We start from the raw sequence: 18,610 nt of genomic DNA on the forward strand, positions 1-18,610 counted from the left end.
AGACAGTTTACAACAATAGATTTGGGAGATGAGGAGAGAAGTATTTGAAATCAACCGGACATGGGGGATCTTTAAGACAGAACATCTGCCCTGCCAGCTCCTGATGCTTCATGACATCATCGGAGTGGTGGGTCTACATCACATGGCTTATGTACATACAAATGGAGTATACAGGTATATTATTATATTATACTTGGATTTAGATATTACAAATGAAGTATACAGGTATATTATACTTGGATTTAGAGGATAAGTTCAAGAATATTCTATCCTACTCATGGTGTGGACTGTTTTAGATCTTACATGTGGAGAATCAACTTCGATAGGTCTAGACAAACTAACTTAGTATAACAGTATATCATTCTAATGAGACGAGATGGATAAAAATCTACACAAAGCCAACAGAGTCGATTTGTATGCCCGATGAGCGCGATCGAACAGACCGGGAGGTTGTTTGAATGGATGTATAAGCTTCCTAAAGACTCCACTAAAAGACTCCACTGCCTACATGTAAGATTTGTTTTCAATATCAAATCGTACCTGCAAGATACTCTGCCTCCAGACCACAACTTTGGTAATACGATGTGTACCTCTGGGATATGCCGACAAAACAATAGCAGCCGCACCTTTCCCAAGCTCTGTACCCAGAATGGCCTTATATCCGGGAGTATCGAAATTCCAGGACACCTGATCGCTCGCTGCTGGAGACGTGTCAAACAGTCCGGAGTTAGGGGGCTGAGTGTCAGCCCAAATTGTTCGTACACAGTCGACGGTATCGTCGTTGACAACATTTTCGAGGTAGATGTGTCTCAGGATATTCCGGGCGAAGTGAATATCGTACTGTGCAAGGGCGATTTGACTCCACCAAGGTCCATCGTGTCTATAAGCATTTCTCAGTACAATAACTCCCATTGCAGTCGTGATTTGATACAAGTTAGTTCCCATTCCTCTTTTTGGGTGCGGAATGACACTGTCCTTTGTGATCTTGACATCGTGGTAACTTTGTTCACCTACAGGGAGCCCACAAGCCGCGAGGTCATATGAGAGAAAGTGAGGTCCTTCAATCCAGCGGTTGAAATTAGTTGTCCATCTTTGAGATCGGTGTTTAGCATGGGTCAAGTTTCTAAATTCAAAGTTTGGTAGCTGTACTGTGCAGTTGGGCTCGGTTGCATCATCGATCCATCTTTGTCGCAAGTGTCCCCACATCTCACGCTCGCCGTATTGATAATCGTTTGGGTTAGCGGATGGGGAGGAACCAGGCTGAGAGGATGGGAAAAAGGTATCTGCGGAGACGGGGACGGGTACGATTGATGGAGGAGGGGGGATACATATTGGAGTTCGATAGGATCATCGCCGCCAGGGGGGCCAGAACTGGGGGTTACGCGGCGGCGACGGCAGATACCGAAACAATTCCAGGGACAGCAACCAGACATATCTGTGAATATGTTAAATGTTAGATTTGATCGAAGTATATAAAAATAAAGTATTGGATGTTGAATGTTGAGTGATGAATGATGGATGATGAACTTGTACTTCTCTGTATAATACCGAGAGAGGTCGAGGATTATATAGATGAGAGTCAAATAGGTGGCGCATACTCGACCGTGAGTATCGCTTTCAAGTACATACAAAGGGGATAAAAAAAGAACATAGTGCACAAAGGGTCGAAAGGGTCGACACACAAGACAGACAGTTACAATGGGAGCTGAGATCACGATCCCTAAATAGACACTAACAAGTAAACAAAGAAGTCGAAGTCGAAGATACCGAGAACAACGAGCATAGTGTGATGAGAATAGCCATTATAAGACCATTTTCGACAAAGAGAGCATTGTAGCCCAACACAACAGCATAGACAATGAAGTCGACTGCTAGAATACCGGATGTCATGGCTCAGAAGCCAACTAGTGTGGAAGTTGGAGATTGGCACATTTTAGACTAAAGAATGTCAAGGTTATAGTCCGGTGTATACCCTATTCCAACTAGTTCCGGATCTAGGACATTGCCGCTGCGACGTTGACTTGGCATCCCAAGCTAATGATGTCTGCCATTGGTGCTTACAATGTTGTATATTGGTTATTGTACTGGGCCTTGGGTGTCATCATTTGAGCTATCGTCAGTCTTGAACCAAACACTGAGCCTTCATATTGAAAGACATATAATTGTAGGATACCCTAGGCAGAGACAGAGCCTAGAGAGCAATGTCAGGCTGTATGTATTATGGTACATTTCTAGTAAAGCGTTATTACCCTGGCCATAGTCGCGGCTCCCCCGAAAAATAGTTGTAAATGCTCGAAACACCTAATACCTCCTGCAGAAGCAACTCTGCGTCATCACACACAACCTGGATATTGGTCTCGGTCTATTCTAAGGCAATGTTCTGCACGGAATCACCTGCAGGGGATCTGGTAACGGCAGCTAACTTAGAGCCAATTGCCGTATAATACGTATTAGGGGCAGGAAAAAGAAACGGCCCGAAGACCGCGGATTGTGTATCTTCGGCAAGCTCACTTGTAAGATAGCTGCGTCGTTGAAGAATGACCGAGAAGCATTTATACACAGTGTAGCTCACCTGGTGGGAAAGGCCTTGGCCTCCTATTTAAGCCAAGTCTTAGTTTACTATGTTGTATACCTAGGTAACGAATTGCGAGGACGTGAGACATTCTACCCCTGAACTACCAGGTTTGACGCCAATGTGTAGTATTTCTGCAGGACCATTTCTCCGAGACTTCCCCAATATATACAACAATCTAAGAGGAAAGGGGAAATGATACTGCCAATCATTGTCAATCAACTACACATGTGCAGTAGCGCATATTGTGCCGTTTATTCTTGGCGTAAGACTGCGGATCGCATCTAAAAGATTGTAGATCACTACCTATGTTGTAGGTAGAATAATTTATATGATTTGGTTGGATTTATGCCATGGAGTTATTAAGTCCTATATAATACTTCCCAAATCACCTTGAAGACACTCGCCTACAACCCACTCCATTAATTGCTTTGAGATATATCATACCTCAAACAGCCGAGGTAACCTCTTTTCCAAATGAAGACCATTTTATTAAGCGTTCTCCTGCCGGCATTAGCCAATGCAGCGGAAACAAGTGGTAAATTTACGGCGCTGAGCTTCAACGTCGCAGGTCTCCCAGAACTTCTTCAATCAAATGATGTTAATGGCACAAAACCCGAGAATGCCAAGCAGCTCGGCACCTACTTCTCGGAGTATGGCTACGATATCATCAATATGCAGGAGGTACTGTTCCATCCAGTCCTAATCTATCAATTGATCTGACCACGATCTAGGATTTCAACTACCATGCCAGTATCTATGAAACAGATAACCACGCATACCGCACCGCTACATCCGGCGGCGCAGCCATCGGAAGTGGTCTGAACACCATTTCCACTCACGACTGGGTTGATTTCACGCGCGTGAAATGGAACAAATGCTCCGATGCATCCGGCTCAGACTGTTTGACCCCGAAGGGCCTGACGTTCATGCGCTGGAACCCGGCCGATGGGGTCTATGTTGACTTCTACAACGTCCATGCCGATGCTGGGTGAGTAAAAGCCATTTTGACATTGACATTGTATAATCGATCCAAGAACTAACTCCCGCCAAGCACCGAGGCTGATGACGAAACTGCCCGAAACTCCAACTTGCAGCAAGTCGCAGATTACATCGACGCCTGGTCGACTGGTAACGCCGTCGTAGTCATGGGCGATACGAACAGTCGATACACGCGCGCCGAGGACACGGCAATTCGCGTCTTCAAGTCGCAGAATAGCCTCGCAGACCCTTGGGTCGAGCTTGAGAAAGATGGCGTCTACCCTACAGCTGGGGCGGATGCCTTGCTATGTGATAACCCGTCTTCTACTCAGACCTGCGAAACGGTTGATAAAGTGCTGTACCGGGGGTCTGACGTTGTGACCCTCAAGGCAGAAAGCTTCGTCTATAATGGCGGAAAATTCACAAACACTGACCCCAAGTATCTCGGAGCTGTTCTCTCCGATCACAATCCGATTCTTGTGAACTTCACCTGGTCGCTATCGTCGTCGCTGCGACAAAGTCAGTTCTCCGGTGGGCCTCATGGAACTTGGTTTAATGATCTGCCGAAGATTCCTTCATCACCTGCTGCTTCTGTGATCACCTTCTCTGGTGAGAACAGGCTGGATTCTGTTGCTTTGGAGTTGAAGGATGGCACATCGTTTAGCCACGGAGGAACTGGTGGCACTGAGGTCTCCCTTACCCTGGGCGCTGGGGAGTATTGGACCGAGACCAAGCTCTGTACTGGACAGTATAATAGCCACACTCGCAACTTCTACATCAAGGCTACTACCAGTACTGGTAAAACCTTGGAGGCGGGTACCTCAACTGATGATTGTCAGACCTTTACTGCCCCCGATGGCTTTGCGGTTGTGGGTTTCATGGGACAAGCCGATGACGAGGTCGATCAATTGGCTTTGGTATATGCGGCCTATTAAGGACCAAGGAGAGTGAACACTTGAGAGATGTGAATCCGAATTTATGGTGAATATGCATGTGTTCATTTGCCATTTTGGCCAATCGTATCAAGTCATAGTTCATGCTATGTATGTCCCAAACGCCGAGGTATTTCGCAGAAATCCATATGCACCGCGCTGTGTAAATAAGCCAAAAAGAAAGCACTTTAATCAATCACATCCTCTGGGAGAACATCATCCGGATTCTCCCCAACCGCTTGTCCTACCATGCGCACGACGCGCTTGATTGCCTTGGATGCGGGACTATCCGGGAAGTTATCCACAAAGCTCTCGCCAAAGTCGCACGCCATGCCAACGCGCGGATCCAGAGGGACAGCACCTAGGAAAGGAATGCCCATTTTCTTCGCCAGCCGGCGACCGCCGCCGGTTGTCGCTCGGAATATTTGCGATTCGTGGGTGCAGTTAGGGCAGACAAATCCAGACATGTTCTCTACCAAGCCCAATACCTTAATGCCGGCCTTGCGGCAGAAGTCGACCTCCTTGCGAACATCCAGCAATGAGACCTCCTGCGGGGTAGTCACGACCACGGCACCGTCAACGCCAGACTCCTTCAGTAAAGAGTTGACAGACAGATGCTCGTCGGAGGTACCGGGAGGTGTATCGACAATCAGGTAATCCAGCTCGCCCCAGTCCACGTCCTTGAGGAATTGCTTGATCAGTCCGTTCTTTTTGGGCCCGCGCCAGATCACCGCATCGTCCCGGTTGGGTAACATGAACTGCACGCTCATCGCTCCCAGGTTATCTGTAACCCAGACGGGACTCCAGCCGGCGTTGCTAATGTGAATAGTCTCCGACTCCACGCCCATCATCTTGGGGATCGACGGCCCGCAGATATCGGTGTCCATGATACCGACGGTAGAGTCTGGGTTGGAGGCGAAGCCATGCGCGAGGAGGGTTGAGAACGTAGATTTGCCGACTCCTCCCTTTCCAGAGAGGACCAGGATCTTGTGTCGTATCTGGGAGAGTCGTTCGGTGATGATTGAGATGTCGGGGTCGGGGCCTTTGGGCGCGGTGGCGCAGATCTGTTGGTTTGGGCAACCGGCACAGGCATCGCCTTGTCCAGCTTTCTCGGATTCAGGGCCTGGACAGTGTTCTGCGTGGGGTTAGTGTGTGGATTGTGTCAATGATTCCGCGCATGCGTACCTGGTTCGGGAGCGACAAGATTGGGAGGTGCCTTGGACGACACTGCTAGAGACGCCTCGGCGAACTCCTCCACGTAGGGCGCCATTTTAGATTGATGCTCTGTGTGGCAAGGTAGGTGAGAGCAAGCGACGGAAAATAAGAGGATAAATGCTACGCAGTCGCAAGAGAGAGAAATTCAACGCCCGGTGGCGGATTGATGCTTGATAAGCGGGGATGACTAAAAACCCGCTGCGATTGGCGGGGCAAGGCACATCTGCGGTGTCGGAGCCCTTGGAGTATGAAAGTCGTGAGTGAAAATATTTACTTTGATATGGTCAATATCCTAGCTGAAGCTATGAAATACTGGAGAGTACTGGGTATATCATACAATAAAGAGATAAATTAATTAGAGAATAAAGCATGGCTGGAGAACCAGACCTCTTAACAAACCACTATAACTATAACTAACTATATAACTATCTCTTATTTGCCAAGCCAGTCAGATCTTCTTATTTTAGTGTATTTGCAGTTGCAGTATACTGACTGGCATCGGCGAGGCAGTTAGGATCATGGCCGAGTGAGTGTTGGTTGAAGCTTCGAAGTGCTCCCGCAGCACCATACTACATGCATGGTCAGCGGAGAGGAACGGTATGGGATACGTGACTTGTTGCTTGATCGGGCTCGGATCACTTCTTACAACGGGAGAAGGTCGGTACATATTTGCGGACCTAGTCGTGCTGGAAAGGAACTTATAGATCCAACCCCCGAAGAACTAGACCTGTCACGAATTTATACGCCTATCCAGGTCGAGGCGGGTTAAACTACATTTTGGGTATGCAACTCCTACCCATGAAGACTACTCAACCAATCACCCCACGGGGGTAAAATAATCCCGGGCCCTGTCAGCACTTAACAGGGGACCAGAGTCTTGATCTAGCGCCTCCACTGCAGTAGGATAGACGTGGCCCAGTGAAACAGACTGAAAGGCCGCCGACATGCTGTGAGGACAAGAAGCGGGGTTACTGGGCTGCAGCTTAGATTGGATCACCTCTCGTATATACATATGTGGGTACGGAGTAGTAAATCCCACCCAGTGAGGTCGACGGTTCACTATTATGAGTATCCATTATCAATCTTTCAACGCATTGATATCAACGGCGCCTGTCGTAATAAGGAGTTTCAGTTGTGGCCCTGATCAACCAGGGAGTTGGATTGGATGATGCCAAGTACCACTCCACTGGCTGTGGATCATCCCATTTGTGGAATATGCGGACACGATCACAATGCATTTTTATATAGGCTCGAGCTCAAAGGGAAATGCGCATATCATATTGTTGTATGCAGGTGGTAAGTGTACACGGTATGTGCCATTGGCATAACTTTGACAGCCCGCACTTGCCGCACTGCACGACACCCCGCTGTTGATCGGTGTTGCATATTCATGGGCGACGGAGGAATGAATAGACACAAAAGCCCATTCGAAATTGAATCAGAGGGGTTTTCCCAACAACCCACGAAGAAGCGAACTAAAGCCACTTGGCGTTGGTTGATCAGAGTCCCCCCCCCATTTCTTTTCCCTTCCGCTCCATTCGGAGGCCCGCATCTTCTTAAGAGACCTCCAGTCTCAGTGGCTCCACTCTTTGCTCGGGATTGATATAAATAATAATTGGTCTCCTCGCTCAATTCTTCTCTTTGTCTTTCTGAAAAAAAGAGAGAGAGAGAGAGAGCTTCTATTGTCAGGACAAACACAAAGGAGGACAAATATAAGCTGTTCTTGGAAGTTACCCCACTGACTAAGCATAGTTCCGCTTTTTCGATTATCACATGCTTCTGTCGTCACATTCCCTCTCAACAGTTTCCTCTCTCTCAACACCCTTGTAAAGTGGCTCACCATGGATCAAGGCCTTTCAACAGGGGCCCATCAAGATATTGATGGGCTACGTGAGAGAAATATACGCGTCGATTCAACAGTCGGTCGCGAGGCTTTAACAGCCACTGGGGAAGTGGAGATCAAAGATAAAGAGGGCAAAGATGGCAAAGAATTGAAGACCTTTGGGAGAACTCCCGATGGGACAGGTAAGCTTGTGTCTTAATTATATTTGAAATTGCATATAGCACTTAACTGGATGCACCCCTCCCTTTGTGTTTTGTCGAAAGCCCGCTCCTAACCGAGTCCGATGTATCTTTATAGTGTTTACAGTCCCTCAGACTCATGACATGGTCTCCCAACTGCTTTTGCCTTCCGAGCCAAAGAATTTTGGTGATCTTGTGGTGTTGATTCTATTGGCGGGTCATATTCTGTTTCTCTGGGCACTGCCCGCGGGAGCCAAAATCCCGGTCTTTGCAGCCACCTACCTCTTCTGGCGCCTGGCTTACAATGCAGGAATTGGGTGGCTACTTCACAATCAGTCGCACCACAAGACACTAATTCGATGGGCCGAGAAGACAAAGGTGTTTGTCAATCCAGCCACCGGGGGAAACCCCCACCCTAACTTGTATAATTGGATCAAACGGGAACTGGAGACCAAGATCCCACAGGATTACTCGTTCGACAATGCTCCAATTGAATACAACACTTGGCTTGTATTTAGACGTCTGGTGGACTTGATCCTCATGTGTGACTTTACTTCCTACTGCCTTTTCGCGATAGCTTGTGGCCACCAACCCCTTGACGAGAGCATTCTCATGGCTGTTCTCCGGTGGTCTGCAGGTATCGTGTTAGTGCTGTTTAACCTCTGGGTCAAACTAGATGCCCATCGAGTGGTCAAGGACTATGCCTGGTATTGGGGTGATTTCTTCTACCTCATTGACCAAGAACTGACTTTCGATGGCGTATTCGAAATGGCACCCCATCCCATGTACTCGGTTGGCTATGCGGGCTACTACGGAATCTCTCTGATGGCAGCTAGCTATAAAGTGTTGCTCATCTCAATCATTGCCCATGCAGCACAATTCGTTTTCCTCGTCCTCGTGGAGAACCCGCACATCGACAAAACTTATAATCCGCCACCACCCAGAAAGCGCTACTCTGCATGTGCAGATTCTTCTTCCAGCTTGCCCACTGATCTAGATACTCCGACAGCGCCAACTCCGTCTGAAGACCAGGCTCCCAACGCGACACCTTCGTATTCGGCCAAGCCGCCGCAGCCCGTCCACAACCTCCTTGGACTGCACAACCTGGATTTGTATAGAACCACGGATTCCTCGATCATGCTGGTTCAGCTTCTTGTATTCTCTATTACGGCTTTGACACCATCTACACCATGGTATCAGTTTCTGTTTGTGGTCCTCGCTGCCATTTCCAGAATATGGTATTCCGTAGGCATTGGGTATATCCTTCGGAACCAATCCAACACCAAATCTTGGACAAGGCACTTCGTCAAGTATGGCGACACGCCGCAGGAAGCGTGGAACCAATGGAAGGGTACTTATCATCTCAGTATGATCTTATGTTACTCGAGCTTTATTGCTGCCGTGTGGAAGATGTACACATTTCCGACCGATTGGGGCTATGGTCTGGTTCTGTTCCGACATGTACTCGGAGCTGGCCTGATCAGTCTGCAAATCTGGACCTCGGTCAGCATCTACGAGTCTCTGGGTGAATTTGGCTGGTTCTACGGGGACTTTTTCTTCGATGACTCCCCAAAGCTCACCTACAACGGCATTTACCGCTTCCTCAACAACCCAGAGCGCGTTCTAGGTCTCGCAGGCGTGTGGGGTGCTGTTCTCATCACCAGTAGCGGAGCCGTCACCTTCCTTGCCTTGCTGAGCCACATCCTGAGTCTGGCTTTCATTCAATTCGTCGAACGGCCTCACATGCAGAAGCTGTACGGTCGTAGCCTTCGCCAGGATGCAGGTCTTGTTAAGAGTTTGAAGCGGTCCCTGCCACCCTCTCTCAAGCAATTGCACGGAAGTGTGGACAAGATGTTCGATGACTCCTTCGAGTTCATCGAGGAAATGCTTGACAACGCCCGACCCAAACTCGCCGCGGGAGTCAACACCTTTGTTAAGGATACCACTGCGCTCTTCCAGAAGTACCCCGCTCGCGTCACCATCTCCCGAATTGATGCGGACCTCGCTGGATTCGACGTCCGCGATTATTCTCTGTCGGTTGAAGGTACCAGTGCTCTGTCCTTCGAGGAAAGCGAAAAGAACAAGGGCCGTGAAGGTGCAAACGCACGCATGCCCCTAGACCGCCGGGGTGATCTCAAGGACTTGACATTTGAATATGGCGCCCCGATCAAGGTCAAATGGACTGCTCCGTTGCACCACAGCAAGAAGGATTGGATTGGCCTTTACCGGGTCACAGACAATACATCGCGAGAGGTCACTCGTGTGTCATCACAAGGCCGCTGGGTCGCAACCAACGAAGGCGCATATGACAACTCGACCTGTGAAAAGGGTATCCTCGCTAGTGATGTTGTTATCCAGTCGCCCGAGCGTCAAGGCCAAGAGCCCTGCGAGTTCGCTTCTGGTGAGATCCTTGTTTCTGGTGACAAGCTCTTCTGGACCCAGGGTGTCTTCGAACTTCGCTACCACCACAACGGTATGCACAATGTCATGGCTATCTCGAGACCATTTGAGATTCGTATTCGTCGATCAGATGAGGATGAAACTATTTCCGATGGCGATTCTTTCGTGGAATCGGCTGTTGAGAATGCCTTGTTGCCCGTCGTTCGGAACTGTTTCGATCGTGATCCTGAAATCGCTCCGGAGACTGTCGATGAGCAGTTCGGTAGCCTTGTGGAACGAGATGGCAAGTTTGCCAAGCGTGTTGTTTTTGCTGTTCATCAGATGTAAGTTTTCCCTGCTTGATGATTCTTCCAATCATATATCATATTCTGACCCCCGTGACGCAGGTTCGGTATTGAGTTAGCAGCTGAGGTTGTCAAGGCCGATGGCAACGTGCGGAATCTAGCTTGGAGAATCTGCAATGCCAAGAAGGTTCTTGTAAGTATCAAAATGCCGCCTAGAATTTGGTTGTTGGACCAAAGCTAACTCGTCGATGATGCAGGCTCCCTACAGCATGTCAAGATCCAATGGAACGACGACACCACTTGAGGAGAGCAAAGAATGAATCCCCGAGGCAAGTTCCTGATACGTTCAACCTAGCCATATATGATGGCAAGAGATGATTTGGGTTGAACGACCGACCGCGTCAATCCCAAGTGGATTTGGCGCTCGACAATTGTCTAACAACAGAAAAAGAAATTTGTCACAACTAAGAAAAATCATGTTCTGAAGACAAGAGGTGTTGTCCTGATTTACTTTCCTTGCCTTATATGCAAAGGGTCATGCTAGGGTTAGGGTAATGATTCCCATGATGGTGTTGTTTAGATTTCAGGGGTTGAGTGGGTGACAGTTGTGATTTTCATGTCTTGCCTTTTGGGGACGTTTTGGCTATCGGCCAATTACTTTTTTTCTTCTCTACTTCGTCGTATATAGATAGCTTTGGGAGAAATCTATTGCTTTGCTTGTGATCATTGACTTCACTTTCTAGGACTGTTGGGAGAACGGGACGTAGAATTTGTAAGGTATACCAGGGTCTATATTCATGGGACTCGTATGATTCACTGTGTACCTTTCGTCTTTCGGTTCTCGCCAACCTGCATTGGACAATATACCCGGGCATTGGCATAGCCTTAGCAGAATGAACATTTTCAAACTCGGTTACTCGACTACGTGCTACAAAAATGTTCTTCCATGATGCAAATATGTGCTATGATTCATATGTATTGAAAATATATACTTGAGGTATTCTAAAGTGCAGACCTAGGTAGAGCTTTGAATGCTGTCAGCAAAAGTCCTCGAGATCCGAAGGAGCAAAACAAGCACGAATAGCTTCACAATTGCAAGCAAAAGTGGAAGCATATATAGTATTCAGTCAAGCCGGTTAACTCATCCCATCCCCTGTTGGCCCCTCGCACCGAACTGTCACCCAAGACGGATAAGCAGCCCAGCATTAGGAAACCAACACAAGCCAAGTATAGCAGTACCATGCCGCGGACAAGACAGCATTGCAAAGAACGTAATCAGACGACGATGGACCCAAAGCCTCCAGGCTCCACAACCTTCCTCCCGTTCACACCCGAAGGCACAAAAGGTCCAGTATAAGGGAGATGGAAGACAATGGATCGAAGCCTGTATTCCTCACAATGCTGTACGGCTTGGGTGCAACCTGAGGGGCGGTCCTCCAAGAGGTCGTTGAATGGATAGACTGGTTGTCATCATTATAACTGGGGGAGACGAGCAGTGGAAGAAAGACAATGATGTACCTTTTGAATAAATGAAGAGGTAGAGCCATCAATGATATGGATTACAGCTAGATCTTTTTGACTTGTCAGCATTCTTGTCACTGACAGGATGGTTGAAAGACAATGATAATGACTCAAGAAGGATCAGGAGTTTTTGGTAAGGTATTTTGTTATCTTCAAAATTTTTGCAGAAGCAGAACTGAAAATGTTTTCTCATCACAATGAGTGCAGGTGGGAAAGGAAATAGGAAAGGCTGTCTTACCTTATTAGTTGAAATTTTCCTGAGACTTCCCAATGTACTTGAAAACAAGTGAGGGTTTATTCCTGTCTTTAAGCAATTGTTAGTCCCTGGTACATAGCAGTGGAATATTGCAAAACAATGGTGAAGTTGTTGTCATTTTATCAGATGGTGATGCATGTTTGTTCATGGCCCATTTTTTGTCGCCAAACAGGAGTTGGAACTCTCTCGATCATGTAGACAGGGTTGGAGGGGTTAAAGGATACTCACGTATAGCATATTAGTGATAGATAGAGTGTAATGGATACATCAACTATCAAGTAGAGTCAATTCCATCGACATTAGATGGAGTTTTCTCTGTTGAATGGAGAGAGTGTGTGAAGAAGAGAAAGGAAAAGGAAGAGCAAAAAATCGAAGAAAAGTCGCCAAAAAGCAAAACGGCGCTAGGCGGTGGGGCCTACAAACAGTACAAACTCCCAAGATTTCCGTTTCTGGGACTTGCAGCCATTGCGATCTCTCGACAGCTTCAGTATTGCGCCAAATCACCTAAAATGGCTGATAGAAGACGTATTAATGGGCCACCTGGTGGTACAAGGCCTCCAGTATTTGCATCCCTCCAAGAATCCTCGACAGGCATCGCAAACCGCGCCCAGCGCCAGCGCCAACCCGCCGAATTACGGAAAATCTGTATGAATCGCCGACAAGCTTCTTATTGATCGCAGCTAACCATCAATCCTCTAGTCCTCAAAACAGGATTGATCCCAACTGCCTCAGGCTCTTCATACCTTGAATTTGAACCATCTGCTTCCCTCGCCGCTGCCCGCTCCAACCCCAAATCTCTGATCCCGCCCTCCTCAGCACTAAAGCTGGCCTGCACTGTCCACGGACCAAAGCCACTCCCCCGCTCTGCTGCATTCTCGCCGAACCTTGTTCTCACCACTCATGTCAAGTACGCGCCATTCGCCGCCCGCAAGCGGAAAGGACATATACGTGATGCCAGCGAGCGTGACCTTGGTGTACATCTAGAGACCGCCCTCCGTGGCGCAATCATTGCCGAACGCTGGCCCAAAAGTGGTCTGGATATCACTCTTACAATCATTGAAGCAGAGGATGACCGTTGGTGGGGCGATGCCCCCGACTCGCATGATGCGTCATGGGGGATGATGAACGTTCTCGCCGGTTGTATCACCGCAGCTTCTGCAGCCATTGCGGATGCCCACATTGATTGTCTTGATCTTGTGTCTGGTGGTGTTGCTGCTCTGGTCTCGGATGACTCGAATCAGTCAGCATCATCTACTCCGCGACTCATGCTTGACATTGATCCAGCAGAACATCGATCGATTCTGTCAGCTTGTGTGGTGGCATACATGCCTGCGCGTGATGAGATTACTGAGCTCTGGCTCAAGGGTGATAGCTCAAGGGCGGCTCTTGAAAAGGACGATGGGCGTACGGGTCATGAAGCTTTGATCGACGGAGCTGTCGATGCGGCTCGTGGCGCTAATACTGTCTTGGCCGAGGCTGTGAGGGAATCTATCACTAAGTCTTTTGCTGAAGTCTAAAGATAGTCACATCACATTACGAATGAATGAAGTTTACAGGCTCCTATCATTGATGTAGCAATAGGCTAATTTTATCGGTGTTCTTGTTTAACGATCAATTTGAAGCTGTGTCACAGGACTACATGATGTCCTAAAAAAGCAAGAAGACGCAGCATTTCGCTACGGGTGTACCCAGCTGTCTGCCTTGCCCATAGCCCCCTCATATGCCCCACCCCTGTTTCCTATATTTGTATCTTCTTGTGGCTTGTCTAGTGTTGTAAGGGACCCCCATCTTCTTGATGGGGCTCTTGCCGGACGTGAACCCTCTAGACTAGTACCGGGCTATGCGGAAGGTGGAGTCAGAATTTGACAATCAGACCCCTTTGCTCCATGCTGCGTAGAAGGCCAAGTCCATATACGGAGGATGGCTTTTCAATCTAATATCCCTGGCAATGTGTTCCACCGACATATACACCTCTCAATGTAATCTGACTAGCATTACATACAAAAGGGGGTGCTATACCAGCAAAGAACCGATGGTATACACTCGGATCCGAATACTAACTAGTTAGTTAACTTTATCTAGTAATGTGCTTGTCTGAATTGCTTCGTCGCTCTCATATGGACGCCAACTAGTGGAAGAAGCTTAATGTTGCCAGGCAAAACTAGTATGTGTAGACTGCTTTTCGTATTATAAGGCATTTTACTCCGTATATACGCCGTACATATCTAAATGTTGAACTTTAGCCAGAGCAGCTTTTATACCCACCCAGTCACACGATATATATCACTGCCCCAACGCCCACTGGGCAAGACATCATTATAGCAGTTTTGTAGTAGGCTTACAGACAATAACTATAAAATATAAGTTAAATTAAATAAGAGAATGCATATTTATTCTCCGAACCAAAAAAAAAAAAAAAAAAGATAAACCGGTCAAAGTCCCAAAAAAGGGGTAGATAAAGTTGAACGTTAGACAGTTAAACGCTCGGCTTTCCCCTAATATCAAGTCATGCCGATCTACGGAGTAGTGCAAGACCCATCGAAATCGAGAAAATAAGTATCGGAAACGATCGATCGTGGGATATCGGATCTAAGGAGTTCGTGGTACAGAAACATATGGGTACATCATATAATATGTCGCACAAGGTACGGAGTACAACATACGGAGTATATTATATAGATTCTCACTATAAAACAGAACTCGAAGGAATTCTGAACTCCACCAAGGGGGGTTCCAAGGTTGAAGATGAAAGATCGACTTGTACGGAGTATGTTCATGTGCAATTTACCCCTGAGATCGAACAAACTACTCCGTATGTTGTACTCCGTACTATGTACTATTATGTTGTACGTATTCCATAGTACGTACTCCAGTACTGCGGAAGCGAATCCGAGATCCGCTCTTAGCTGCTTTTTTCTTTTGACTTATTTTCTTTGTCTTCTAAATAGGCAGCTATATACCGTTCGGGCTGCGACTTTAGTTCTTTTTGAATAATCAGAGGCCGAAATTGATGTGCGGTTCGTGTGTTCCCGCTAAGTAGACGGCTCTCAGTCCGGCGATCAACCTCGTTGCACCAATGACCGGCTCGTGCGGAAATTAGAAGCTCCATCGAATCCACTGTCACTCTCTCTTGTTCGACATAATTAGACCTTGGAACCCCTCGACACATCGCCGATTGGCGCATGAGTCCTGGTGGATGTTTTTGGGAAATCACCAGAAACGAATTCTCGCCCATCGTCCAATATGGGCTCCTGTCAAAAAAAAAGAAAGCAAAAAACCTTCACGTGTGGATCACAGTCTCGGATGGGGCAGCTCTTAAGCTCTCAGCCTATAATGCAGTCTGAACGTTTTCCAAGAAGCAGACCATGTCCACTTGTTGCATAATCGTCCTTGTAAGGCACGAAGTGTTGGGCAAAAAGAAATCTTCTTCAATGGACTTGAACAAGAGAGAGAGAAAAGATTCGAAGGTGCAATTGCCGAGCAGATTAGCGAAAGCGTAAATATATTTTTTAAATATTTTTAAACAAAGAAAAGACAACAAAAGTATATTCTTTAAAACTTTTAGCGTTGGAACTGTCATCTTAGGGATATCATGGAGAAGACCGGGCTATTCCCCCCTGACCAAGACACAAGACCGGTGATAGATCTGCACTGCTACTTTGACAGATACTGGAAGCCCTATTCTCTACCTTTTTGGGGCCTTTGCGAATCTTGATTTTTTTGTTCCTTCTTTCTTTTCCTTTCACTATGATATGTGACACCTGAACCGTGTGTGACGGTCCTCAATTCCTCGAGCTTTGGATGTCATGACATCAATTTGTTCAATTCTTTTATGACCCGCTGGTCTCGTCGTTTGATCATTAGCTTGGACATTCTATTTGATTCTTTATCCTCGTCTTACACTACTATTGTCCTTCATTTTCCAATTGCGCACCGGCTTTGCGCTTGATATCTACTTCCAAATTTTCAAAATGGTTGCATTAAAGAAACTATTTCAGACGGACAAGGCCTTTTCTCGTCCGGCAACCAGTCTTGGACTCGAGGGCTGTGGTACATACCAACCCTATTTTCACACGGCGGTTGACTCGCCTACACGAAGTCACTTTGAGGGTGGTTTCCCATCTAGAGATTCACACTCATTAGATGTGGCTCATCATTTTGATCAGATCGAGAAGCAATTCGAAGATCTACATGATCAACTGGAACGGCCAACATCTTCCCAATCCCAATTACCTCCAAGCCCTCATTTCGCGCCCCCAAACCTAAAAATGGTCGACATATCGACTTGATGGATGCTCTGTTCTCTACGGAGCACACTCAAACAACTGCCCCAGAACCACTTTCTCCTCCTGCCAGCCTATACAACGAAGATGTCGCAGAACGAAATATGACCCGCTTTCTACGGATCCAATACCGGAATGGACTTGCTAGCTCGGGTATACTTTCGGCTTTATACCAAGAGGATGTGGCCGACAGAAATATTGCGAAATATAGCAGCCCTGGCCGCTCTTTGTCTCATTTAAGTTCTCGGTCATCTCCAGCTGCGCCTGGTAGAGTACGGATTCCAGAAAGCCAACGGCGCAAAGCCAGGAAGCGGGATCCAGGGAAGCCTACCTGGGCGTCAGCAGATAATCTACGGACAAAGCTCTCCCCAGATGATGGCTCGGGCACTTCGTCTCCACGATCACAGTCCCTCCGACCCCAGCGATCTGCGCCGAGTCTGTCAGCGGACGAAGACTTTGTCCCACAAGAAGATGCACCCCCAACTCCTGTCCAGCGCTTGGGTGTTCCTCCTGCATATAAACAAGGAAGAAGGTGGAGCAACACTCCTCTGCCTGATAGCCCTACAATCCCTATCCCCATGGGCGATAGTGATGGCGCCGAGGCTCCTTCGGTGCCACGGCCACCTGCTACAATAGCTCGCAGCACACAAAGATCACTCCCTCCGCCACAGCTATCAGAGCCAGGCTCCAAAAAGAATGCGCGGGGTCTCTCGATCAATACGCAGTTAGCTGCCAAAGGACGCCCCAAAATTGCACACCGTGCCATTCAGCCACCTACACCATCAACCGGCGAATTGAAGCGGGCTCCCAACATCGCAGAAGTGATGAACAGTCCTCTCCCAGTCTCCACCCCAATCAGTCCTCCCAAATCATCACGCTTCAAAGCCTCCGACATGATGGACTTTTTCAGCAAGGCTTACAATTCTCTCCAAGGCTCGCACCCAACTTGCGAGACGTTGCAGGACGCCATAGTCCGCGAGGTCAATTCCCATGAGGCATTCCGTCGCGTCCCCGTGCCTGCCCCAGGGCCTCCATTCACACCCGCCGCAGACCAAGACGAGTTCAGCAACGACTACAGATCAGCAAGCGCACTCCACCGAAGCCCCTCAGCGAAAAGCCGACTCATGAACAAGAGTTCATCCAAGCACAAGAGCAACCCAGAAACCCGTCGTAGCATCTCAACCAGCGTCGGCTACGACCGCCTCCTACGGAAAGTCTCCAGCTCCCCCGCTCGCCGTCGACACACCGACGCCCCAGCCCCAACCCCAGGCTTCCTGGCCGAATTCCAACCTCACGAAGAGCCCATAATCACCCGCCCCGGATCCGGAGAGCCAATCACGTACCTGGACGTACTGCACGCAAGCAGTGAACAACGACCCATCTCAACCGGCCCCTATGCAAGCCCTTCCGTATCTCGCAAACGAGCACGCTCGGAATCTACAGGAAACCTCGCCACCATGGCCTGCTCGGGCCCTGATGTGCTGCCGCCTTTGGCCCCCGGCACAGTCTACTGCATGCAGGCTCACTCGGCTCCTTCGACTGATTCCTCGCAAGAAGACAGCGACGATGATATCATTCACCTCCCTAGCCCGAATCCACCGCCGCGCGTGCAGATCGAAGGCGTCGACGAGAATAACATCCGCTATGTCATCGATGCTGCCTCGCCTGACGAGGCACAGAAACTCATGTACTGGCCTCAGCAGGTTCGTCGTGGTGCTTCCTCCAACCCTTACGGGAATAGTTTGTCGCCGTTGTCTCGTGCTCGCATGCAGCTGCGTGGTTCGCGCTCAGTTGAGACTTACTAGGATGGTATCAATGTTCTTTTGGGACGATTTTACCAACCAACCCAGGCGGGGATGTTCGCTACTTTGCCGCATGATAATGATGCTCTCATGACTTTTCTCCCTTCCTCATCACACCTTCTTGCTTTCTCCGAAAAGCCCGTCCAATCATTTTTAATCATTTCTTTTTCTCTTGGTTCTGTCGAATCATCCTCTGATATGGCGCTGGTCAATCTCTCTCTCTTGTCACACTCATACAGCTTGTATCCATATATCCCGTCTATATTAACCCTAGTCTATCTCTCACCCTTTCTTCTTTTCTCGTCTTATCTCAGACCCTGCCAGCCTCCAATTATTTCCTTC

At 48.1% G+C, this 18,610-nt stretch overlaps 6 protein-coding genes across 6 annotated transcripts; 4 read left to right on the forward strand and 2 right to left on the reverse strand.

Moving 5' to 3' along the window:
- Positions 1-504: 504 nt before the first annotated feature.
- Positions 505-1,890, reverse strand: N7516_003550 (uncharacterized protein; the record flags this gene model as incomplete). Its single annotated transcript, XM_057216270.1, has 3 exons — positions 505-1,260; positions 1,329-1,435; positions 1,737-1,890. The coding sequence occupies 3 exons, from the start codon at positions 1,888-1,890 to the stop codon at positions 505-507; spliced, it is 1,017 nt and encodes a 338-aa protein (XP_057078153.1).
- Positions 1,891-3,049: 1,159 nt separating this feature from the next.
- N7516_003551 (endonuclease/exonuclease/phosphatase family protein) lies at positions 3,050-4,488 on the forward strand (the record flags this gene model as incomplete). Its single annotated transcript, XM_057216271.1, has 3 exons — positions 3,050-3,256; positions 3,307-3,563; positions 3,627-4,488. The coding sequence occupies 3 exons, from the start codon at positions 3,050-3,052 to the stop codon at positions 4,486-4,488; spliced, it is 1,326 nt and encodes a 441-aa protein (XP_057078154.1).
- A 185-nt stretch (positions 4,489-4,673) lies between these two features.
- nbp35 (Fe-S cluster-binding ATPase) lies at positions 4,674-5,755 on the reverse strand (the record flags this gene model as incomplete). The annotated part of the gene is made up of 2 exons (XM_057216272.1): positions 4,674-5,620; positions 5,671-5,755. The coding sequence occupies 2 exons, from the start codon at positions 5,753-5,755 to the stop codon at positions 4,674-4,676; spliced, it is 1,032 nt and encodes a 343-aa protein (XP_057078155.1).
- Positions 5,756-7,541: 1,786 nt separating this feature from the next.
- Positions 7,542-10,726, forward strand: N7516_003553 (phosphatidylethanolamine N-methyltransferase; the record flags this gene model as incomplete). Its single annotated transcript, XM_057216273.1, has 4 exons — positions 7,542-7,725; positions 7,841-10,445; positions 10,509-10,599; positions 10,664-10,726. 4 exons carry the CDS (start codon positions 7,542-7,544, stop codon positions 10,724-10,726), a joined length of 2,943 nt encoding a protein of 980 aa, XP_057078156.1.
- Positions 10,727-12,692: 1,966 nt separating this feature from the next.
- N7516_003554 (3' exoribonuclease family protein) lies at positions 12,693-13,700 on the forward strand (the record flags this gene model as incomplete). Its single annotated transcript, XM_057216274.1, has 2 exons — positions 12,693-12,828; positions 12,883-13,700. The coding sequence occupies 2 exons, from the start codon at positions 12,693-12,695 to the stop codon at positions 13,698-13,700; spliced, it is 954 nt and encodes a 317-aa protein (XP_057078157.1).
- Positions 13,701-16,471: 2,771 nt separating this feature from the next.
- On the forward strand, positions 16,472-18,271 carry N7516_003555 (uncharacterized protein; the record flags this gene model as incomplete). Its single annotated transcript, XM_057216275.1, has 1 exon — positions 16,472-18,271. One exon carries the CDS (start codon positions 16,472-16,474, stop codon positions 18,269-18,271), a length of 1,800 nt encoding a protein of 599 aa, XP_057078158.1.
- Between the last annotated feature and the right edge of the window lie 339 nt (positions 18,272-18,610).

This window comes from Penicillium verrucosum (genome assembly GCF_028828655.1).
Source record: "Penicillium verrucosum strain IBT 35672 chromosome Unknown utg000001l_segment0_segment0, whole genome shotgun sequence".
In the NCBI taxonomy this organism is placed as follows: Eukaryota; Fungi; Ascomycota; class Eurotiomycetes; order Eurotiales; family Aspergillaceae; genus Penicillium; species Penicillium verrucosum.